At 35.1% G+C, this 26,818-nt stretch overlaps 1 protein-coding gene across 1 annotated transcript in view; it reads right to left on the bottom strand.

Annotated features, from left to right (window-relative positions):
• Positions 1–5,084: 5,084 nt before the first annotated feature.
• Positions 5,085–26,818, bottom strand: part of LOC138692165 (zinc finger protein 665-like) — a 35,950-nt gene continuing 14,216 nt past the window's right edge. Inside the window, exons 2-6 of the mRNA XM_069815201.1 lie at positions 26,308–26,405; positions 23,383–23,520; positions 14,770–14,907; positions 10,774–10,853; positions 5,085–9,060 (exon numbers count right to left, since the gene is read on the bottom strand). Coding sequence (XP_069671302.1) covers positions 7,203–9,060; positions 10,774–10,853; positions 14,770–14,907; positions 23,383–23,520; positions 26,308–26,385 — 2,292 coding nt within the window. The 5' untranslated portion in view covers positions 26,386–26,405 and the 3' untranslated portion in view covers positions 5,085–7,202. The remainder of the gene's footprint in view (positions 9,061–10,773; positions 10,854–14,769; positions 14,908–23,382; positions 23,521–26,307; positions 26,406–26,818) is intronic.

Here is a 26,818-nt window from a genome sequence, read left to right as displayed (position 1 = left end):
CCAACAGAAGCAGGATATCAGGGCTGCAAGCCCCGATGATGATCCGACGTGTAGCACATGATGCAAAAAGCGGGATATTGGGGCTGCAAGCCCCGATGATGATCGTTGAGGTGATATTTTAGTGACATGAGATGAATATATGTTTTGAAATTGTTTTGCTGATATTCTATTCTGGATAAGAGGAGGTGCGTTATATTCGAGGATGGGATGTTTGTAATTGATTTGGTGATATCGTATTTTGGATAAGAGCGGATGGGCTCTGTTCCAGTATGGGATATCGTGAATTGTTTTGGTGATATCGTATTTTGGATAAGAGTGAATGGGTTATATTCCGTAATATGATATCGTGAATTGTATTGGTGATATCGTATTTTGGATAACAGCGGATGGGTTATATTTCAGAATGGGATAGTGTGATATTGTTTTGCTGATATCCTATTTTGGATAAGAGCGGATGGGCTCTGTTCCAGAATGGGATATCGTGAATTGTTTTGGCGATATCGTATTTTGGATAAGAGTGGATGGGCTCTGTTCCAGAATGGGATATCGTGAATTTTTTGGCGATATCGTATTTTGGATAAGAGCGGATGGACTCTGTTCCAGTATGGGATATCGTGAATTGTTTTGGCGATATCGTATTTTGGATAAGAGCGGATGGGCTCTGTTCCAGTATGGGATATCGTGAATTGTTTTGGCGATATCGTATTTTGGATAAGAGCGGATGGGCTCTGTTCCAGTATGGGATATCGTGAATTGTTTTGGCGATATCGTATTTTGGATAAGAGCGGTTGGGTTATATTGTAGAATGAGATATCGTCAATTTGTTTTTTAAAATTTTTTAGATAGTTTTATTTATTTATTGTTTTGGTTTACGTCGGCCATGTTGTGACGTCACTGCGTTGTGATGTCATTGGCGCCATATTGTGACGTCATAGTTTGTCCAACTTGACGATAATTAAGCGATATCCTATAGTAAATGAATCCCAACCTAACCTAACCTAACTTAACGTGCTACACACCTATTGTAACATTCCTAACGTTTAGCACACCTGTTGTAACATTCCTCACAGTTTCATTTCGTTTGCCGATATTGACATCCCTGCTACACCTGTACCATATCGTCTGCTGGAATTCTGAGTCCATCTAGAGGAAGTGAAGTGAAACTGCGACTCTGTTAATTAAGTTTCCGAAGTTGTTTCTGTGTTATCTGCAAGAATTATTGTATCACTGCAATGATAATTGCATATTGTACAGTACAATAAAAATTGAAATGTGTCATGGCTGAGATAAAAGTGTTCTAAATTAATTTCCAGCGCCACAATCCCAGTGATAAACGTGTGAATATTCGTTACGAGTCCGTTGGAAGTGGCAGTAGAGTAATAAAACTTGACCAGGGGTAATGTCCTTAGAATAAAAAAGAACATAAATATTGCACTCCTTGTGCTTCACTCACCACAGGTTCACGTTTCAATACAGCGGACGATATTGCCACAGGATCTTCCTCAAAATTCACCTCAGATGTGAGGGCAGGTCCCTGGCTCACATATTCTTCGGAGTAATAAGTCATCATTTCGTAGGATTATGTCTGACGGTCGATAAATTGTTTCGTGCACTACCTTCTTTTTGTTATAAGGTCAGGTCAGGGCTGACTAAATCGTTAACAGAGATCCATCCAGATGACCGTGAAGTGATCAGACACGATCGCGAATCCGCGTTTCATCTTCCATTCTTCATTATTATGATTTATTTGTAGTTTACTAGTTTTCTGCGAATATTGCTGATTAAAAGATTCAAGACAGAGCGTCCAACCTCCACTGTAAACGCATATTGCACACTTGTATCAATGCCAATGTCAATTACCTTGATAATGCGTAGGCTTTTTAGTATGAAATAGTGGAAACGGAATGTGACCACTTTCAAAGCTGTATGACTACCCGACTCGCCCTAATTACATATTCTTCCTTGTATACCAAATATGTCCTGCGTGAATGAAAGACACCGCCATAATTCCTAATTGTCCTGTAATTCGAGTGAGAGAATAACGATTTCAGTGTCGCCAACACCTCTAACATAATAATCCGGCCGAAGATGACATTACGACAGATTGAATTTACCATCTCAACATATAATTCTCCAAGAGGACCATATAGTCCTCCTGATAATTCTCATTAAGTGACCAGTACTGAGAGCAGAAGTCAGGCCTACTCATGTACTTACTAGCTCCTATTATCCTTCTATTTATTTTGTGGTCTTGAACTCAGTGTCTGCGTTTGTGTTGAAGAGATTTGATTTTTTTTTTTTTTTTTTCAAAATCTTAAGGATATTCTGACATCATGAACGTTTCAGAGAAGAGTTTCATTATGTTATATTAGAGCCTAATAAATTCAGCCTTCGAAAATAATTGTAGATTTATAATATTTACATCTTGCTTTAATTTTTAATGAATGATCGTAGTTGGTAAGGTCATGTGGGGCACATTGGGGGAATTTATGAAAAATGATAAGAACTGCTCCACAACATTAACTTAACAATACTGTGAAAAGCTAGTTCAAGTTTAATATAAGGAATTTAATAATGACATTTTTTTTTTCAGGAGATAAAACTGATCGGACATATAATACAGAAAAGAACAAGCAGGAATTTTCGGTCATGATCCTGGATTCATCTAGATAGCATTATCACTTTGATCTTACTCAGACGCTAGATAACCATAACACTTGATAAAGCGTCATAAATTAACCAAGTAGGAAATTATATAATGAAGTTATTCCGGAAGGAGCAAGGTCTGCCAGTGAAGGAAAAGGAAAACGTATATAGGAATGCGGTGTAGAAACAATTGAATGCTCTTTCATATTTAAGTATAAAATTATAGGGCTGCCATTTGAAATTTCGAAGTGTCGGCGGCTGAGGGGTGGGGGTGAAATCTGAAATGCAATTAAGCCCGGTTTGTGACTTCCCCCTCAGTATCTAAATTGACGGTTTTTTTTTTTTTTGTTTAAAATGAATTCAATTTAAATAATAAGTTATTGAGACTGTGGAGTTTTGAAATGGAAGTCCTGTATGTAATTTTTGCAAAAACAAAATTCTGAGATGTTTATTAAGCAATGTCTTATATTTCTTCGCCATTTAATATTAAAAAAATTGATAATGGATTGAATAAAAATGTAAAAAGAAAAACTGTAAAATTGTGCCTGTTTCTTTCCTACACACTTAACCTCACCTGTCACATAATATTACACACCTAGCCTATAACTTTTAAATATATATTTTTGAATTCCCAATTTTAGAAAAGGGCTGTTTTGTGTTTGAAAAATTCACCCATTTCGGGGGACCTTGAATTCTTGTAAGTGATCTTCATCTCAATATTGATGTTGAAAATTTTTATGAAGACTCTTGTACCCTTAAAATATCATTAGAAGCTATAAATGGAAATGATTTGGCGTCTTTATTTCATACAAGCTTCAGATTAAAAGTATGTAATATTTTATTCTTTCTAAACCTAATTTATTTGATAGTACGGGAACTGTTAAAATAAGATTATATAAAAATTAATAACATTTATTAATCGACAAATTCAAGAATCAGTGGACGTAAACGAGGGGTAATATGTAATAATTCAGCTCCATGAACATTCTCAAAGTCCTAACAATTTGAAACTAAATATTAAAGGATTGAAATATATGCGAGGAATCAACTTATTTAATAAAATCTTTCCAAAAAAAAAAAAACTATCACCACATCGATAGGTATTTAATAGCTTTCTTAAAAAATATAAATATTGTCCGAAATTGCTTAACCGTCTTACTAGGAAACTAATATACATAGACTCTTAACTTTTGTCTAATGTTGAAAAGAATCCAATTAAGAATGATTTGTCACATGGGCACATTTCGGTACAGTCGACGGTTTTTGTGTACATAAAAGAAAAAATTGTAAATTTGATGCCTGCCTAACATGACAAGACTTAGCAAAACAAGATCACTTGAAGAGCTTAAATATATAGGTAATACGCCAAATGACAAAAAAAAATTGATTCCTTATTTTGTCTTAAAGTGCGCTATCAGACAACCGTTATTTAAATACAGAACGGCGAAATAAAACGCGACCTGAAAGTAATCCCAAATCGTATCGAAAGAAGTAGCTAGGAACATCTCTGTTTCCAGATGTAATGGACTAAGGCTTGTTAGCTAGCGTATATATCATAGTTTTTGTATACATTACAACTTTTTTGTATCATGATATTGCTGCAACATATATTTCGCTCAAGTGAATAGGGTCCTATACCATAATTGTTTCATTTAATAGAGAAAGTTGTATATTTAACAGATTTGCCAAATCGTTAAGAAAGTTGAAAGTGTCTAATCAAAACCTGTAAGAAATAGGATGTTAGTGTTCTTATCATATGGATTAAGGGATTTATCGATGAATGTCACGAAAATACCTTGTTCCAGATCTCTTTCATAAGACGTAACCGAATTTTGCACAAAACGGAAATCGTAAGATTAAGTGAAACTGTCAGGTACCATTAGATCTAATATAAGTAATTATTGTTTCATAAAAACTTGACCATATTTATGTTGCAAGTATCTAACTCACCTCAGATCGGTAACTTTAAAAGTGCTTCTCAAGACACTCTTGCAACAACTGAAGTTCAGATCTCGAGAACTGAGTGGATAAGAATTACGACTGACAAGCCTGAGTAGTGATGACTGGAACTCTACAGCCATCTTTAACAGTGGACCGAGAGTGGTTTTTTCAACATGAAAGTGAACTTCAACAAATTGCCTCACCTCTACAGCCTTTACTTGTATCAGGAATCTTTCAGCCGGGAAGAGAGGGGATTGCGAGATGCAATGGATTATCTAAAGGATGAAAGTAAACCTTTTTATAAAATCCTCATGCGATATTATTTCAAACATAAAATATGTGACAAAATAATAGTTCACACATGAAAGGTTTACTTCAAGTAATTAAAAACATTTTTTTATTTTAAGGAGAGTTTATTCTTGATTGAATAATTGGTTATTAATTTTTGTATGGAAGAGTTGAAGGAAATAATGCGCCTCCATTTTCATATTCATTAATTTTATTCCTCATTATACCTAGTGCAGTATAGTTCACATAGCCCGTTATATTTCTTAATCTAGTAGCACAAATCCTCATTTCACCCTCTTTGATATTTCATCACTTTTTCCACAGTCATAAAGAAGCAGTACAAATAAGATATAACACGATAAATACATACAATTATGGTTACTTAATTACTTCAATAAAATTTTGACAAGTACACTGCAATGACTACAAAAATGTTTCATCATCCACAACAAATCAACACTGAAAACAACAATGTGCATAATTGAATATTGGCGTTCTTTCATGAGTACAAATAGATTGACATATACAAAGGTTCATTCATTCATTCATTCATTCATTCATTCATTCATTCAGTGTTCTCCACAAGGACAGGTCTTTCACTGCAAACCCAGCTTTCTCCAATCTTTCCCATTTACTGCCTTCCTCTTTGTCGCCTAATATGATGCATATGTCTTAATGTCGTCTATTATTTGATACCTTCTTCTCTACCGAACTCTTCTCCCATTCACTTCCTTCCAGTTCATGTTTCAGTAGGCAGTTTCTTCTAAACTAGTAACCGAATAAATTCCTTTTCCTCTTTCTGAGATATTTGAGAATCATCACTTCTTCACCCACTCTTTCCAACACAGCTTCATTTCTTATTTCGTTTGTCCACTTCACATGTTCCATCCTTCTCTATATCCACGTTTCAAATTCTTCTATTCGCTTCTCTTCACTTCATCGTAACGTCCATGTTTCTGCCGCATACAATGTCACACACCATACAAAACATTTCACTAGTCCCTTCGTTAGTTCTTCTTCTTCATGAGGTCTGCAGAAGATGCTCCCTTTTCTATCAAAAGCTTCCTTTGCCATTGCTATTCTTCTTTCCACTTCCTGGCTGGAGCTCATGTTACTACTTATAGAACAGGTACACCCAAAGTACTTGAAGATGTCCACGTGCCCTACTATCTCACTTAGCATTCGCAAGTTTACTTTCTTTATTTTTTTCCTATGACCATGGTCCTCGTCTTATTTCTCTTATCCTCATCCCATACTGCTCATAGCTGTCATTTAGCTTCATTGGCATATCCATTAGTATCGTTTCCTCTTCTACTAACAACGCCATATCATCAACAAATCGCATGCACTTTATTCTTCTTCCGCCTATTATCACTCCTATCGCGTTCTGAAAAGTGTTCCTCAAACCCAGGTTAAACTCTTTCAAAATTTATGAGACAGAATCTTTTGAGAATACTACTGAAATCGTAATCTTGTTAGATACACTCTCAGTTAATTACACACGATGGATGAAGGAGATATCATGATACAGCCTCCTAGCTAGAAGATATGCGACGAGGAAATAGCTTTATGAGAGCAACAATGATAGTTTCTTGTTAACTGCAAATGCTCAATTTTCAATATATGTATTTTAACAGCATTTTTGTTCTCGTAGTTTTCGTTCCCGGTTTATCGTGGACGATGCCTGAAGATTTTAGTTTACAGGATTGGGGAAAATACGTTACACAGACATTGCATTACTAAATCTTTTCGACAGTATGTTTGGAACATAGTTAACGTAGTCTTACAAAATAAACACGTTTCAGAGATATCAGACTTGCAAGGATTCTCGCCTATAAGTGTTAAATCCTATTAGGCTACCCTACAGTGAAAAATCTTTACCAGAAGAATTGAATACAAAGATTCATTAAGAAAAGCTTCCGTACATCAATACTTTAGCTATACTTACTAAGCTAAACATATTTTACTGTCACATTTACAAAGTTTCTGGTCTGTGGACAAGATTTCATAACTTTTATAACTATCGACTATAGGAATCACTCACAACCAACATCGCTTCGCCCCTGTTAATGGCCTGTTAAGGTACCCTTATGAGTGAAGCGTTTCTGGCCGAATTTCGTGAACTCTTAGGGCACTTATATCTTTGAAACACCTTCAACGAACATGAAATTTAAAAGGCTTCTCGCCAGTGTGCCGACGCTGATGGGTATTGAGTTTACTGGAATCGAGAAAACCTTACCACAAACTTCATATTTAAAAAGTTTGACGGCTGAGTCCTGGCGTCCATGTACTTTTTGATATTATAAATTCGAGCAACACCTCAAACGTTACATTTGAAAGGTTTCTCGACTGTGCTCACGTTCGTGGCTTTTTAGGCTACCCAACCGAGCGTAGCATTTACCACAAACATCACATTTGAAAGGTTTCTCGCCCAAGTGCGTGCGTTTATGGCATTCTAAGTCATTCAAACCAGAATAACACTTACCACAAACACCACACTTAAAAGGTTTCTCGCCAGTGTGCAGAAGGTGATGATTTTTCAGAGAACGCGAATGCAAGAAAGACTTATCACAGACATTACACTTGAAACGTTTCTCGCCAGTGTGCGTGCGTTTATGAGTTTTTAAGTTACCCAACAAAGAGAAACACTTACCACAAACATCACATTTGAAAGGTTTCAAACCATTATGCAGAAATATATGGACTTTCAGTGCAGAGTACTTTGCGTAACTCTTACCACAATAATCACATTTGAAAGGTTTGTCGCCTGTGTGCAGTCGTTTATGGTCTTTCAGGTTATTCGTCTGAGTGAAGCATTTACCACAAATATCACATTTGAAAGGTTTCTCGCCTGTGTGACGTCTTTTATGGACTTTCAGGGCACTGGACTGAGAGAAGCATTTATCGCACACATCACATTTGAAAGGTTTCTCCCCAGAGTGCATGCTTTTATGAGATTTTAAGCTACACGACAAAAAGAAACACTTACCACAAACATCACACTTAAAAGATTTCTCGCCAGCGTGCGTGAGTTTATGTGATTTTAAGTTACACATCAAAGAGAAACACTTACCACAAACATCACATTTGAAAGGTTTGTCGCCTGTGTGCAGTCGTTTATGGTCTTTCAGGTTATTGGACTGAGAGAAGGATTTACCACAAATATCACATTTGAAAGGTTTCTCGCCTGTGTGACATCGTTTATGGACTTTTAGGCTACTCGACTGAGAGAAGCATTTCCCGCAAACATCACACTTGAAACGTTCCTCGCCAGTGTGAAGGCTTTTGTGACTTTCTAAATGACTCGCCTGAGTATAACATTTACCACATACATCACATGTGAAAACTTTCTCGGCTGTGTGCACACGCTCATGAAAATTTAGGTTACCCAACTCAGAGATGCATTTATGATTTTTGAGAGAATTCAAATACGAGAATGACCTACAACAAATGTCACATTTGTAAGGTTTTTCGCCTGTGTGCAATCGGTAATGGCTTGTTAGTCCAGTCGACAGAGAGAAGCATTTACCACAAATGTCACATTTGAAAGGTTTCTCGCCGGTGTGCAGTCGTTTATGGTCTTTTAGGGTATTCGACTGATAGAAGCATTTACCACAAACATCACATTTGAAAGGTTTCTCGCCTGTGTGACGTAGTTTGTGGCGATTAAGGCCACTCGACTGAATGAAGCTTTTACCACAAACATCACATTTGAAAGGTTTCTCGCCAGTGTGCGTGATTGTATGAGAATTTAACCTACACAACAAAAAGAAACCCTTACCGCAAACATCACATTTGAAAGGTTTCTCGCCACTGTGCGTTTGTTTATGAGATCTTAAGTTACACATCAAAGAGAAACACTTACCACAAACATCACATTTGAAAGGCTTCAAGCCACTATGGAGAACTTTATGGACTTTCAGGCTACCCAACTGCGAAAACCATTTACCACAAATATCACAATTGAAAGGTTTCCTTCTTACTTCCTTGGATAAATGACTGTTCACTTTTTCCCCGAGGCATATTTTAGGAAGTTCTAACTCCAACTGATTCCCACCTTGACTAGGCAGCACAGCTTTCCCCAAGGAAATTGAATTCTTGAGAATTTCACTCACAGTCTCATTCACTTCAAGTGTAAGACTGTCCAAATCTGTTGATACATTTCTGTCATTCGTAGCTGCAAAACTGAAGCAAATATACTATCAGTCTATAAAATAGTCGCAACAAATGCACATTCAAATTATTGAATATTCAGAGAATATTCATGACGAGGCACATTATGATTAGAGATACGAGCTTGTAATTAATTTATGAGTAATGTTGCAAGTATCAGAATGTTTCAACAATTTGGACTTCACCTGTACAATGATTTTTTTGTAGGTTATTTTACGACGCTTTATCAACATCACACAATGAATTTTATAACAATTACAAACCGTTAGCTAACTCTTCGCTACCTTTTACCTTTTATTTTTAATAAACCTCTCTGTCCAAAATGAACTGTCTTTGCCTTATTTTTTTCGAGACGAGCGAGATAGTTTATGTGATTGTTTCGAAATTCGGAATTGGAAATGTGAAAGGTACACGGGAAAAACGAACAATGTCACATTTCCATTAAAGGTGCGACAGTGATCTATTTCAGTATATTACTACAGTATTTATTGATATTTATACTTGAAATGAAGGAAATTATTAGTGTATCCGTGGTTTTAATTCTCCTTTACTAATTTTGGTAAAAATAACACTAATGTTTGTAGTAATACTGTGAATTAGATAATACTGAGAATTAGATAATGGCAACACTCTTAACAGCATTGTGACATGGTTCGTTTTTCCCGTGTACCCTTCATGTGGTATAACGATTGCTATCTCTTATTGTTATGATATATAGGACCTTTGTAGTTCGATCATTTTGTCACTTTAAAATAGGAAAACTTGCAGTGCAATATTACTGATTCCATTTCATAGCAGCGTAATTATGAGAAAATCTGTATTGGTATATTCTTTATCTTGATATTTGTTGTTTTGCGAACACTGAACTAATAACAATGCATTAAAAGTTCTGCAACAATGTAATTTACAATTGTAATAGAATATAGGCCCACTAAAATAATTTTTTTTCTCCACTTAATGATAAGGAAACTCCGAGCCAGGAGGATCTGGGATCGACGTGCAAGGAACCTCATCTGGAGGGTTGGGTTCGACGTGCAGGGAACGTGAGTGAGTGAACTTGAAGAACTAGCCAAGGCGAACGAAATGTGAACTGAGAAGTGACAGTCTTGTTCTGCACATAGTGCTTTGTGAACATTAATTGAAATTAGGGGTACATTTTTGTTCTCAATAATACACGTCAGTTCTGTGAACAATCTCTAGAACTTTGAATGGAAAATGAAACAAAATATTATACACGCCTATTCCTGCTAGGACTAGGTGAACAGCTGGTACGTCCCTGCATCACGCAGAGATCTACGATAGTAGTGTTGAAGAAGCCAGAGCGTGTTTGTATGGGGGCACTTGGTACACACACTCCGTAGAATGAGACCTGCATTAGCCAATGTATCCGCTGGAAATGGAAGGAAAAGTGGACACTGCCACATGCGCACAAGTTTGCCTGACAGGAAACTGACCTGAAGCTTCTGATGATAGACGACATTAAGACATATGGGTCATACCATACAAAATTTTAAAAATGTGCCAGCGATGTCATGAATTTTTTTGGGCTTTTAATATAATAATGTTATTATGAAAATAAATTAAACTGCCAAATATGACCGCCATATCATTAATACTTTGGTCATACACATGACTGAAAAATGGGTGGGAGTTACATGTTATCCATAATTTAAAATCATCTAGACACCCTATATGTCTACGTGAAGGCTCGGACATGACACTCACCTTTCGATGAAAATCTCGTCCTCTGGTATTACTTCCACCTTTGGCTCCACATTCAATCTATGTAAGTCACTCTGCTCTTCCTAAAACCACGGAGCAAATAAAAGAGAAAGATAGCACAATTTACATTAACAAAAGCACATCAATTTTAGATGCCACAGAATTCCTTTTAACCCTTTGTAACATAGTGGTTATTCAGAAGAACCACCGGTTTCTTTCTTTCTAAATTTTATGGCACAGATATTCCACCAAGGAACCACCTCTTGAGTATACATAGAGGTATTTTGAAATTGTGTGCAGAGTTAAAATGTTGAAAAAAAATTGATCGAAGCTTTGTTATGATGCATGATATGAAAACATAAAAAATTAATTTGTGCTTCAAAGGGTTTTCATATTAGCCCTATCAGAGTTGTAGCTAAAAGAAGAGAAATCTTGTGGCAGATTTTTCATGGGATAATTCTTTTCCTTATAGAACAATGTTTTTCACCTTTTTCAACATGTGGCACAATGAAGGTGTAATTTAAAATCCTGCGGCACTCTCATATAATATAAAGCTGTTGTTTAAAAGCAGGACGGGAATTTTGAGGGTTTTAGGAGGGAATGATTGCTACAAAACACATATAAACCAGATAAATACTAAATAAATTTATGTATGTATTCATATACTAAATAAAATAGTTTTAATTTTATATTAATTATTTCCTAGCCAACATACCGGGCAATAAATGGTGAAAAGGCACATGGTGCAAAAAAAATGTAGATAAGAGAAACAACCTACATATCATTCACAAATTCAACTAACACAATTTATGTATCTTTATTTAAAGACTATGATAGAAATGCAAAATTTAATGACAGAGAATTATTCCAGCGGAACATTGTGTGATAATTATGCGTGTTTATTTTTAATTTGTTACTTAGAAAATTCGAAAATATACAATACCATCACATGTGTTGGTAAGTATTTAACGAGCGAAACATTTTCTTTCATAAAGAAAAATAAATCTTCAATTGTAATTGCATTAAATTATTTACTTACTTACAAAGGGCTTTGAAGGAATCCGGAGGTTCATCGCTGCCCTCACATAAGGCCAACATCGGTCCCTATCCTGTCCAAGATTAATCCAGTCTCTATCATCATATCCCACCTCCCACAAATCCATTTTAATATTATTATCTTCCCATCTACGTCTTGGCTTCCTCGAAGGTCTTTTTCCCTTCGGCCTTCCAACTAACACTCTACAGTATATGCATTTCTGGATTCGCCCGTACGTGCTACATGCCCTGCCCATCTCAAACGTCTGGATTTAATGTTCCTAATTACGTCAGATGAACAATACAATGCAGGCAGTTCTGCATTATTCTCCAATCTCCTGTAATTTCATCCCTTTTAGCCCCAAATATTTTTCTAAGCACCTTATTCTCAAACACTATTAATCTCTATTCCTCTCTCAAAGTAACAGTCGAAGTTTCAGAACCATACAGAACAACCGGTAATATAACTGTTTTATAAATTCCAGCTTGTCAACGTACAATAACAGGCATTTTCCATATTTATTGTGCGTTTAATTCCTCCCGACTGACATTTATATTTATTACTGTTCCTCCAAGATTTTTTAATTTTTCCACCTCTTCGAAAGATAAATCTCCAATTTTTATATTTCCACTTCGTAGAATATTCTGATCACGAGATATATTCATATACTTTGTCTTTTCGGGATTTACTTCCAAACCTATCCCTTTACTTGGTTCAAGTGAAATTTCCGTGTTTTCCCTAATCGTTTTTTTGGAATTTCTGCTCACATATTCACGTCATCCGCATAGACCAGAAACTGATGTAACCCGGTCAATTCTAGACCCTCTGCGTTACCCTGAACATTGCTAATGCCATATTCTAGAGTGAAGTTAAAAAGTAAAGGTGATAGTGCATCTCCTTGCTGTAGCCCGCAGTGAATTGGAAAAGCATCAGACATTTATGTGGTTTTTTACGACACTGTCAACTGTAATGGCTATGTACCGCCTGAGCAAAATAAAGGTGATAATGCCAGCGAAATGAATCCAGGGTCCAGCGTCGAAAGCTAGCCAGCATTTGTTCTCAATTGTTTAGAGGATAAACTCAGAAAAAACTTCAACCAGGCAACTTTTACATTACGATATATAATGGTCTGATTCAGTTTGCTTTTGATAGCACTTCTGTGCTCATAATACCAGCAGTTAACGAACACATTCTATTGATAATTAAATGTTGTGGATATATAATGTTTAACAATGTTAATACTGTGTAATTTATTCCAGTTTAGCTCCATAATTTCTGCCAGGCAATATCATGTACTATGACATTATATTAAAGCTCCAGAATACAAAAATTCCTTTGCTATAACCATAATAATCATTACACAGTAGACAAAAAAACTCGTTCAACCATTTCGTGAACTCGGTAACTTGAAAAGAGTAAATAAAATAAACAGTAGTTTCATGCAAGCTCTCTGCCTCCACATATATATCAGAACATTTTGTCAAATTTAGAACCTATTCTGGAAAGTACTCAAAATAAGCTATATACTTTATCTTAAATTTACAAAATATATTTTCTCTACGGGTAAAATAATGGTCTACAGAAGATAATTGCAAATACATAAATACTTGAAAACAATGGGTGAAAACAAATGAAGGCAGGTGATAATGTTTGCACATACATCTAAAGCAAACTATTATTTGGAAACGGTAAAAGGTATTGACAATTTTAGACAAAGACACAGAAAAGACAAAAAGAGGTCGTGCCCTTAAGAATAACATTTTCTCAAAGATATAGTCCGGATCAGCTTACTTAGTACCCTAAGGGTGAAACCTAACCATCTTTCCCCTATTACTACATATGCCAGTGGATTATAGTGATTTTCTAGTTTGAAGGTTGAATTTTCTTTTGCCAACTTCGTTTCGAATTTCAATACCGAGAAATATTACAACTGGTAGTAATTTTCTAACTGTAATGTTGGCAGCAGGAACAGCTGTTGTCGGTAGTACAAATTCTGAAAATTTAAATTGTTCCTAGATTTCTGATCCCATTACTGGAAGCTAGTAAAATTTGAAGATAATAATAAGTAAGTAATATTAGCATTACATTAATACATAATAGGTATTTTATGTGTTGCCTTGCGGTTACAACTCAAGATTATAGTCAGAGAAGTGTACATAAATAAAATATATGGTGTGATACATGCACTTGGGTGATCAATAGAAAATGGGCACGGAGACAGAAATTATAACTAGAATAGCAAAATTATTGGGAGTAAGTATACATTCGATTTTCGGAGTTAGTACTAATAATTTTACGTGATTAAACAAAATATATTTCTAGGTTAGGTGTCGTAAATCGTAAACAGTTTAGTCAAAGCAATGAATTTCATGTTGTCAGACAAAATATATGTTAATATTAAATAATATGAATCCACTAATTTACAACATAATGTGCGAGAGGTCCAGGAGGAAAATATAGGCCTACCCTTTCACAAATAATTGATCCATTCAGAAAACGCCTATCAACATAAAGATGAGATGTGGCAAATAAGTAAATAATAGTGTATTATTATTATTATTATTATTATTATTATTATTATTATTATTATTGCACTTGGAATTGTGATTTTTCTCTCTTTGGTGATATCTGGTATTAGTTGGCAACACTGAAGAGACGGCCAAATTAACCTGTTAGAAACTGCTCTTACGTGATCCTCACTATACTGAGGGGATGAGTAGGTTGGCACACATTAAGAGGAAGTATAAAAAACAATTTCGTTTTCATAATTGAAACATAAAAGGAGATAACAGTTCAACATTAGTTCTCTGGAACATAACATGACTTGTAATAGGAAATACTGATAAGTGTTTTTGTCTCCATCTTACAGTGAAAGGCATTGCAAGTACTCTTGAAAAGAGGCAGTGTCCTTTACAATGGAAGAAGAAGAAGAAAATACAGTGCATTCCTTGTGCTCCACTCACCTCTGGTTCATGTTTGACCACAGGAAATGAATCTGGTACCGGATCTTCCTCAAATTTTACCTCTGATAAAGGATCATGGCTCTCATCCACATATTCTTCTTTTATGCCAGTCACATGGTGATACAAGAAACTCCGTTCCTGCAGTACAAAGAGACGTCTTCAACCAGCAATTTCTTACACGGTGTTAAAAGATGACTTCTGACGTTACAAACTCCTCTCTATATGTCCGCAACATTATGAGTAATAGTGCCAGGTTTGAAATGCATATTCAAATGTCTCATGCGAAAATATTTTTAGACATGTTATGAATATTTTCCAATTCATTTTGATTAATTTTCAGAAAAGTCTATGATATATACTACGAATATTTATTTTCAGTCAATGACTTTATTTTATATGGTGCAAGTCCTTACATTACAGTCCACACCTGTGGAGTACAGGTTAGCGCGTCTGGCGAGGAAACCAGGTGGCCCGGGTTCGAATCCCGGTCGGGGCAAGTTACCTGGTTGAGGTTTTTTCCGGGGTTTTCCCTCAACCCAATACGAGTAAATGCTGGGTTAACGTTCGGTGCTGGACCCCAGACTCGTTTCACTGGCATTATCACCTTCATCTCATTCAAACGCTAAATAACCTAAGATGTTGATAAAGCGTCGTAAAATAACCCAATAAAATAAAAAAAAAATCCTTACATTACATGATTTAATATTGTATGAACATTTTCGTCGGTTTCATACCAACATCATCAGATACAACATTTTATATAGCAATATCATCACTAACAGGTACATATGTCTCTACAAATCAAAATACAATATATATTAATAAGCATACAATATGATAAAAACCAACATCATTTGGATATAAATGTGTCTTTCTTGTGGGACTACACTCTACTGTCAAATGATTAAAAGCCCACATGTGATTACAATACTTATACAAATATGTTTGCAGGTCTTCACTGATAAAATAATAAAAAATAAAATGAAATCTGTATACTATATTGTGTGAAGAGATGCATTACAGTCTTTGAACTGTGTTAACTGAAAAAAAAAAATCAGTTGACATAATGATATTGGTTTTTATCATGTTTTTATCATATTTTATGCTTATTAATATACATTATATTTTGGTTTGTAGAGACATACGTATCTGTTAGTGATGATATTGCTACATAGAATGTTGTAGCTCATGATGTTGGTATGAAACCGACGAAAACGTTCATACAATATTAAATCATTTAATGTAAGGACTTACACGTTATATATATTAATAGTAAAGTCATTGACTGAAAATAAATATTCGTATTATATGTTAATGAATGTCTTTGATAATACGAAAAGCTGATTGCGCATATTTTTTGCAGATTTAGATCATTACTGCATATAATTTACTATTGTGCAAATATTGTAGCATATTTTCAAGGTTGTGTTGGACTAAAACCAAAATTTCAGTTGCTGTGCAAGAAAATAAATAAATAAATAAAAATAAGACTCTGGATTGCTCTGTTGTCAGCAAAATATTTTTTCTTGACTGTACTGGATGGCTAGAAATTAGGCTTTGTCCCATTACATTGAAAAACATATAAATACATTTTAAAAAACATTAATAAAAGAAACAGTAAAATTTAAATACGAGGGGGATCCAGGAAATAACGCCGCGCAGCTGACTTCCCTTCCTTGTTTGAAGGTCAACTGGCTTCCTTAACATGTGTTCTCATAATGTTGTGAGTACTGGTTGCAACAAGTCGCCATTGTGCATTTTGTGTTACTTCAAAATGAACGACGTGTTTGATAATCCCGCCGACTGTGAGGTGAGGAGTGTGATTCGATTTTTGAATGCCCGACATTTGAAACCTGCAGATATTTACCTGCAATTGAAAGAAGTGTATGGTGATACTGTAATAAATGAAAGAAATGTGAGAAAATGGTGCGAAATGTTCAACAATGGGCGAATAAATGTCATGATGAAACTCGACCCGGACGTCCATCACTCATCACAGAAGACCTGAAGACTAAAGTGAACGACAGAATCTTGCAAGACAGGCGCACATCACTCGACGAATTGCATATTGCCTTTCCTGGCATTTCTCGTTCTTTGCTTGGTGAAATTGTGTCGCAACATCTTGGCTACCACAAAATCTGTGCACGATGGGTTCCACGGCAAATGAGTGACCAACACAAAACTCAGAGAATGGCCTCAGCATTGACATTCTTGATGCGATATCACACAGATGGAGACGCCTTTCTTGATCAAATTGTGACTGGTGATGAGACCTGGGTGTCTCACAACACCCCAGAGACCAAGCGCCAATCAAGTCAGTGGCATCATCCCTCATCACCCAAGAAACCGAGAAAATTCAAAGAGACTCTCTCAACACAAGAAGTCATGGCTACTGTCTTTTGGGATCGTTTTGGAAGTGATGAAGAGTTGAAGAAGACAGTGAACACCTAGCTTGATAAACTGGCGGCAGAGGAGTATAACACGGGAATTCTAAAGCTAGTGAACAGATACGACAAATGTTTAAATGTAGGTGGTGATTATGTAGAGAAGTAAAGGAAGCTTCAGTTATGTAACAGACTTTGTTTTATCAAATAAATATTTTTTTTTAATTATTACAACAAAACGGTCGTTATTTCCTGGATCCCCCTCGTAATATAATGAAAACATGAAATAATTTGAAACTTTTAAATTAAAGAAAACTAACTAAATTGCACTTAAACTTATTTATTAAAATACAATTTCATACAAATTTGTATTGAAAAACTCAGCAACTGAATAAAAAGGATTATTTAATACCAATTGTAAAATCTAGTTTTGAAACTATTGATTGGTAATTTTTAATATTGACTTGGGAGCTTATAATATAATTTCATCCCCATAAGTAAAAAGTTTGTGTTGCCCTTGTGTAATCTACAATATGGAATATTAATTTGTTCACTATTTCTAATTTCATGATCATGTATATTGGCTACTAACGAGTAATTGTCGACATTTTGTCGAGTGTGAAGTACTAGATCATATATATACAAATTTATTATTGTTAAAATACGTGATTGTCTGAAAAGTGGCCGACAATGTTCCAGATAGTTTGCTTTACATAAAATTCTAATGGTTTTCTTTTGTAATATCAAGACACTTCCAATTTCGGTTCCATTTCCCCAGAAAATTAGGGCATATCGGATTATCGACTGAAAGACAGAAAAGTAGGCATATCTTAAATAATTTTGAGAAACGCAAGTCGTTAATTTCTTTAACAAATATAAAACTCTTGTCTTTTCGACATGTATCAGTGGGGAACATTGTGGAACCTGGAAGTTATTCAGTGTCAAATACGTGTATTTCGAAGTTTCTGGAACTGATATGAACTTATGTTTTGCTGAATTTGTCTCAGAAATTCTTCTGGATTGTTCTTTTTGTTCTTTATAATGAAAATTGCTCTTGTAATGATCCTATCAGCCTTTGCTAGAGTACACGTTCTTTCCTGCAGTTGGTTTGATAGCCTATACTGAAACGTTCTTCTGAATCATCACAAAAAGGAAGCTAAATCAATAAGAAATCGATGTGATCTTAGCTTTTCTCAATAGTTCTCTAAAGTTTGATATTTCTTGTCCCTTTTCTGCTCTAGTATTTTTTCAAAATGCTTTGCTATAGCACTTTAAGAGTTCCACACAGACAAAGTTGTTCTATAGCTATAGCAAACCAAGCGAATATAAAATATTTTACTTCGGAATATGTATGATAATAACTTTCTTGTGTTAAATATTATTAACGTACTTTGTTAACATGTTTCGACCTATTTTCGGTCATCTTCGGAACTGGTCGTTGTTGGTCTTGGCGCCTCTTGTTTCCTGTGTGGGTGCGTTCGTAGTGAAGAGTCAAAGAGTGTATGTGTTTTGAAATTGAGTTGTGTGTTGATAATATTGTTGGGGTGTGTTTTCGTGTGCCTGTATATTTCATATTGTTCTAGTGTGTTGAGTTTCTGGCTTTTTGGTTGGATGTGTTGATGTCTCTGTGGGTGTGGTTAGCATTTGTGATGTGTTCTGCATATGTAGAGGTGTTTTGTAATTTTGTTATGGCTGTGATGTGTTCTTTGTAACGTGTTTGAAATGATCTGCCTGTCTGTCCAATGTAGAAGTTGTTGCAGGTGTTACATTTGAATTTGTATACGCCTGTGTGGTTGTATTTGTTTGTTTGTGTGTTGAGATGTTTTTGTAGAGAGTTATTTGTTCTGTATGCGATGTTGTAGTTCAATTTCTTGAATGAGGTTGCAATTTAATGTGTGTTTTTGTTTTCGTAAGTTAGTGTGATGTATTTTTTGTGTTCTTGTGTTTGTGTTGTATTCTTCTGTTTTATGTGGTTTTGTTTTGTCTTATGTATTATGTTGTCTATTATGTGGGGGTTGTATCCATTTCCTTGTGCTATGTATTTGATTGTGTTTAGTTCTTCGTTAAATCCTGTTGGTTCATTGGTATGTTGAGTAGTCTGTGTACCATTGTTCGGAATGCAGCTTGTTTGTGTTGTGTAAGTGGTTGGATGTGTTGTGTATGTGTGTTGTTGTTGTTGGTGTTCTGTATACTTTGAATGTGTGTTTGTTATCTACTTTTGTTATTGTGATGTCTAGAAAATTTATGGATTTGTTGTTTTCAATTTCTAATGTGTAGTGTAGCTTTGGGTGTATTTTGTTTATGTGTTGATGTAGGTTTTGGATTTGTCCTAGTATTAGTATGTCATCTACGTATCTGTGCCAATATATGATGTTGTCTGCGTGTTTGTTGTTGTCTTTGTTTAAAATATGTATGTCTGTTCTATGTGGTGTAAGAATATTTCTGCTAGTATGCTGGAAATGGGTAATCCCTAGGGTAGGCCTTCAGTTTGTGTGTAATATTTGTTATTGTATGTGAAGTAGTTTTGTTTTGTGATTATGTCTGTGGTGTGGATGATTCTTTGATTTGTTCTTGTGGTGTGTTGTTGTTTTTGAGCATTTGTTCTACTATCTGTAGTGCATCTTGTTTTTACTAATTTTATTAAACTGCACTCCCAGTTTCGTGGCTACACTTTCCAGTTCCCTTATTTTTTCGGTAACTGGCTATAAATACCGTATAATACAATTTAGCCCTGTAAGGTTGAAAGTGGAAGATGGAATTTTGGTCACAGACGCGTTAATAATTGTAACCTCAAGTCTAGAGTTACGGCAGAGCCATAAAATAATGTTAGGAAATAGTTCCTCTAACAAAGTACCGACTCCAGATTTCACTCCAAGCACTACATCTGCCCCATCACTAAGGAAGCATACTAAGACTTTTGAAGAAACCTTTCATCTAAACCGTACGAAGTTGAGTTATTCAATAAAACTTCCTTCATTATCGTAGATTTATGTTCACTTAAGTCCATAAAAATAGTAATGGCTTCACCATCTTTGATAGTTCTTATATACATGATCGAAGCTGTCTTTTTACTTAAGATAGCAAGATGGTATTTGGCGAGATGAGGCCGAGGATTCGCCATAGATTACCTGGCATTCACCTTACGGTTGGAGAAAACCTCGGAAAAAACCCAAACCAGGTAATCAGCCCAAGCAGGGATTGAACCCGCGCCCAAATGCAACTTCAGACTGGCAGGCAAGCGCCTTAGCCAACTGAGCCACGCCGGTGGCCTCCCATAAATTAATTTTTGTGTTTAAATATAATTTTTTAATAAATTCACTACATGCCTGTGATTAGGTGCACTCTATTCACTTATCATAGCACATATTGAATTGGAATTTCGGCCAATTACTGCTAATACATAGTAAAACATATCCTATTAACATTATTAATATATCTGCAATATTATGGGCATAGGGCTATACCTATCATCACCGTCAGTTAGCCATGGCACATTTCATGCAAATGGCTATCCATACAATCCTCCAACACTACACAAGCACAAGAAGGAGAAAAATGTTTAAACAACAGACATTTTTCTTACATTCATCAAAATTACTTATAATCTTCCCTTATCTGTCTATTCTACATTTCTATCTAATCTACTTCTTTGGCAAACACTTTCATAACAAGCCTAAAATTATTTTCTTAGTAAAGGTAATACCTTTAGATATTCCATTACATAATCTTCATAGCTTTATACCAGCCATCAAATACTCAACATCCATTATCACACTTTACTCAAAGCTTTTATCATTCCATCCCACATAACTTTCACAATGTTTTGTGTACTGATAATGATACTGTCCATGTGCATCAGCATTGTGAGGGCAACTATGTACGCTATGTGTAGTTATTTGAGCTTCTTATAAATGTTCTTTAATAGTACATTATGCAACGAGCCTATAATGAAGGTAATTAAGAAGCGAGTATGGATATTTATGAAAAGCGCAAGCAAGTTTCATAATTTTCATACGAGCTTCTTAATTACCATTATAGGAGAGTTTCATACGACTTTTTATGCTCGACCATATTTCTAACTTGATATTATTAATTTTCTTTGTATCCGACCTTGGCCAATGTCCCGTATGTTGTGAGATGTGCGCAGACGCGAAAGTATTGATTTTTTCCGAGGAACAGATGTCCACATTGACCTTGCTAGGCCATAAGAACCTACAGAGATAACATTAAAATTAAATTAGACATTGAAAAACGAGATGACAAATTGAATTTATTTGAATATTATTTACAATTAACGCTAATTATTATAGTAACAGAACATAACCTTCTGCGACAGTATTGGATTTCCAGCCTCCGTGACTTTTCGCTAATTCTCTTTCGATTGCATATCCGAGAATAATGGATACTTGCGGTTTTATAACGGTAGAAAGCTGACCTGTCATTGGTTGAACAGTTGTAAACCGAGTCGTCATTGGCTGAAAGATCTGACCATTAATGAGTAGGTGTACTTTAATGACATACATTAAAGGTCTGCTACCAGGTGTATAATTACTACATTTCGGCATGGTCGAGCATAAATTCTGTTAAATAAACTATATTTCATTAAGCATCGTGGCAGCAGTGAACAAAAGAAATATTATTTCTTTTGTCAAGACAAAAAATTAAAGTTAATTGAAAGTTAGTATACTGGTATGATAAAAAAGTTGCTGTTGTTTTGTAATGCCAGGCGTTTGACAATAAAGTCATTTGACCTCTTGCACTCCAATATTTTTCAAACATATTGTCATGGTCAGCCACTGAAGCATAGATTTTGAGGTGTTCCGAATCCATTTCTTGATTTGAATTCCACAATGGACAGTTAGGGGACTGATATATTCCAATTCTATGCAGGTGCTTGGCCATACAGTCATAGCCTGTTGCCAATCTAAATGCAGCTACAGACGATTTCTGTGGTAAACCGGGAATTAACTGTGGATTTTTTTATTAAAAAGTAACATGATGGATTTGTTAAAAAATATGCATTTCAATATACAAGTCAATATGATCTTAAATTGCAAAATATATAAGACAGTTTAATGGATTTAATTATGCTTATTATGAAAAAACATGTGAACGAAAAATTGACTGATACCTTTTGCACTCTCTTGGAGAATAACTTCAAGATATATCTGATTCATTCAAACTTAATGAAGAGGAAAAGAAAAACTATGTTTAGTTCTAAACGATCATTGCTGTGCACCCAAAATCTGCTATGCACATTTAAAGAGACTTTCCATGGAAAGAAAAATGCATCATCACTCTTAATTCCCTTCTTATTTCAAAGCTAATGTCGGTATAATTCCATCATTTTTTATGTAAGGCTTCAGTGCTTTTTTTTCTATGGAAATAATGCTTATATCTTAGACATAAAAAAATGCATAGAAAATTCGTTCGATCATTTAATCAACTTTCCCGAGTATTACAACAAAGTTGCAATCCACCGACAATCACTTAAAGAAAACTGAAAACCTCAATTTCTATTTCTAATAATTTCAAGATCTGTCAAATTAAGTTTTCAACTTTAAGATTCTCTACCTATATTAAAATTCAATGCACTTCACTGACAGAGAGAAAGTAAGTAAAATGAGGTATACTTTGATGTATGCTGTATCCGTCTGTATGCATCAGAACATTTTGCAAAATTTAGAGCACCTTCTGGAATTCACCCAAATAAGTCCCCACAATTTACTCTAGGCTAAAGTTCAAAAATATCTTTTCTACATTGGCAGCATAATGTCCTACAAAAGACATCCCAGACACGTAAATACTTCAAAACAATAGCTGAAAAGACAAACGAAGGCAGGTGAAAGTAATTCTGCATACATCTACAGAAAAATCAATAATCGTTTGAAAATCATAAAACGTATCGAGAATTTTAATAAAGGCATAGACAAAACAAAACGAAATCAAGTCAAGTACAACACATTATCAAAATAATACACTGTGGGAATGTGTAGCTATGGCAACCATTACGACTGAGTAGTACGAGCAATTTCGTTTTCGAATAATTTAAAACCAAAACGAGATAACAATGCAACAATAACAATAAATAGAGATGAGATTTTCTGGAACTATCACAGACTGAAAGGCGCTATAAGTACTGTTGTAAAGAGGCAGTGTCCGTTACAATCAAAACACAAGATAAACAGTGGAAAAAGAACACACAGTACATTCTTTGTGGTGCACTCACCTCAGGTTCACGTTTCACCAAGAGGAACGAAATTGGCATCGGATCTTCTTCAAATGTTATCTCAGAGCTGAGACCTTGGCTGTGGTCCTCATATTCCTCCTTTATAGCAGTCACATGATGATCCAAAATATTCCGTTCCTGCAGTACAAAGACACATCTTAAATGAGCAATTTATTACAGTGTTACAAGACAACTTCTAACTTTACAAGTTGTCCTCTATGTGTCCGCATCCCACAGCCTGATCACAACCCACAGAATGTGCTTTACATTATGATGAATAAGGCCAGGAATCATAATCAAATGCATATTTTCATGCAAAAACATTTGTTATACATGTTATTAACGTTAACTGTACATAGTTTTCTTAATATTTCGGCCATTACTGCATATAATATACTGTTGTGCATTATGTTGTAGCATATCTTCAACATTGTGTTAGATTAGCAACAATATTTGGGTAGTATCTTAAAGACAATATATTTTGCCTATTTTCATTCCATTATGTCCTACGGAATAATATTTTGGGGAAATTCTGCAGATAGTAAAAATATATTCTTATTACAAAAAAGAGCCATTAGAATAATAGTTGGAGCAAAGGCTAGAGAATCATGTAGATTATTTTATAAAAAATTAGGGATTCTAACCTTAACAAATCAATACATATACTCTACAATAAATTTCCTCTTATGTAATAAAGAAAACTTTCCAACTAACTCAGCCATACATAGTATAAATACCCGCAGAAGGAATGATTTTCACACGCCATCATCAAATTTATCATGCTTTCAAAGGGGAGTACGTTACATGGCGATAGAAATGTTCAATAGTCTTCCTGAGGACATTAAGAATCATAGCCAAAACCCTGCATTATTTAAGGTAAAACTAAAAAATTACTAAATATTTCACACTTTCTATTCTGTAGATGAATTCTTGACATTTCACAGTACTGTGTAAATATTATAATACTATTAAATGGTAAATATATTACATTATATAAAATATGGTTATTAAGGTATTAACTCTGTACATATTTCATATTTGCATTTTATATGTATTGCATTTTTTTGTTAAACGTAAGAATTGGACATGTTCTTTATTCTATGCTATAAAGCAAATGTAAGAATATTATGGAACGAATAAATCTATCTATCTATCTAGTAAAAAAAAAAAAAAACAATAAGGCTCTGGATTGTTCTGTTGTCAGCACATAATATTTTTTGGTTCAATGTACTCGATCCCTGTTCACGTGCAGTAGCTCATTATATGTTCCAACGACTAGAACTGATTCTGAACCGATACAGAACTCTCACTCCTGTTCCAACGTGCTTTAGAACTCGTTCGGAATGGGTGAAATTGGTTCTCGATTAAGAGCGGAAAATGGAAATTCTGAAATTTTGACGCAAGCGTTGAGGTTTAATCTAAAGTTATGGTAAAAATCCTTCGAGACTAGGCAGGTTAAAATAAAAAATTAGTCCATCATAAGTGACTTGGAAGGTGACTGATGAGGATGAATTTTACGAAGAATTAAGTTCGGAAGATGAATATAATTTTAATATAAGAAGAAACTTCGAAACTCGTGAAAGAACAGTTTAAGAAACGATCCAAAAACGAAAAATCTCGAACTAGTTCTGAAACCGTACACAACTGGCGCATGTGTCGAAAGAAGTTCGGAACGCCTTCTGAATTGCTTGCTGGAGCAAACATTTTGTCTCTGTCACTTTGATATTAGTTCTGGTAATGGAAGGAGCCTGTAGTTTTCAGTCAGCAGTCTCTCTCCGTTAAGTGCAGGCGTGTTCACTGTCACCTTTTATCATCCATTATTCATTTACGTTTTTTTTTTTCAACTACTTAGTAACATGTAAGTGAGATACTTCGGTACTCCTTACACAGTATACTATAGAATATAGTTTTACCACAGTCTAGTATATACATTCACGAAGCTTGAGTTGTGAGGGTGCTAGAAACACTAGACTGTGCCAATACTATTTCGCATTGTCTGTAATGAGGGAAAAGTAGCGATCTTAGTGATTAGCAACTATCTATGGATGCATCTTTACTACGTATTGAGCTTCGTGACTGTATATACTAGACTGTGATTTTACATTAGAGAATTTATCTGTCTATATGGGGTCATTAAATTGAACCCGAGGCCAAAAAAAAAAAACGAAGAAGACTAAGAAGAGTGTGTAGTTCTACGTCTCGTGATGAAGGTTTGTGTGGAGGTTGTATTTAGGGATATCAGATATTTAGCAGAATTCATGTTCAACAGGGTATATCCAGATCATGAACACATGCATTATATTTTCATAGAAGTGGGAGAATTGGTAATTTGCTAGGAGACGTTGTTGCATATAGACCACCGTTTAACGAAGTATTTTCCCTGGACCAAAAATGCAAGATGCGTTACTCGTTTCACCTTATTATGAATAAGTATCGGGGAAAGTATCTTATTTTAGGTTATAATTCAGAATTTGTTCAATATTTAATAAGATGTTTAGGATTAGTGTAAAACTGGCCTATGTACATCGAGGTCTCCTAGCAAATTTTCGGAGAACTGTATCCTAATGTGAGGTAAGTGATCGTAGTCTGCTATTTACTCAACTGTTTCGTCCTTCACATAGATTAAGTTAGGGTAGGTTAGAATGCATTAGCTTGGGAATGTTAAGTTGATCGTTATTAGTTTCACTTTGAAAAGTGTGAGTCTGAAGTTATCTACATTTAAAGTTTTTCTTTTTTGGTTTGAATTTACTTGTAAAACTTTACATTGCTTTTAACTTATTCCAAATTTTAACGTTTTCCGCGACTTTTTCTTAGTGTTTTGATTTTTGAGGCAAAAATAGGGGGTTTTGAGAATGTATTTTTCTCGAATTGACAGAAGCCGTTCTATTGGATACTGACCAATACATTGTTTTCAATATAGGCTACCTGAGACAAAGAATTCTCCTCTTCTATATCAGTTGTATTACTCCTGCCTATAGCCAGAGGGTCGATCTCACGTTCCATCTTGATAACGTTCCTCACGACTGAAAAATAAAATAATAAGAAACTTAAAGTGACTTGCAATTTGTCAGGTTTTGGATATTCCTACTAGCATGTTTAATAATAATTTCACCATCTCCGTAGTGTACACTAGTGTCGTGCTATGTTCGAACATGAGAAGGTATATCACACACCAGGACAGGATACAGCCCTGTGACGTCACCTCACTCCGCTCTGCCTTCTCGTAGTCGACGTCTCTGCAGGGATGTAAAATGTGGACAGCAGTTTGCATGGAGGGACGAGAGGGTATTAGGTGTGCAGGTAGCAGTGGTGTAGGAGATAAATATAAGTGATCTGGCGTTCTTAACACAGTTTAATGCTTGACTATCCCAATGGTAATGTTAACTGTTTGAATTGCACATCTTGTGTACTGATTATAAACAATATAATTTCTGCT

This window comes from Periplaneta americana, chromosome 16, assembly GCF_040183065.1.
Source record: "Periplaneta americana isolate PAMFEO1 chromosome 16, P.americana_PAMFEO1_priV1, whole genome shotgun sequence".
NCBI classification, from domain to species: domain Eukaryota; kingdom Metazoa; phylum Arthropoda; class Insecta; order Blattodea; family Blattidae; genus Periplaneta; species Periplaneta americana.
This window is presented reverse-complemented; position numbering and strand designations above follow the sequence as displayed.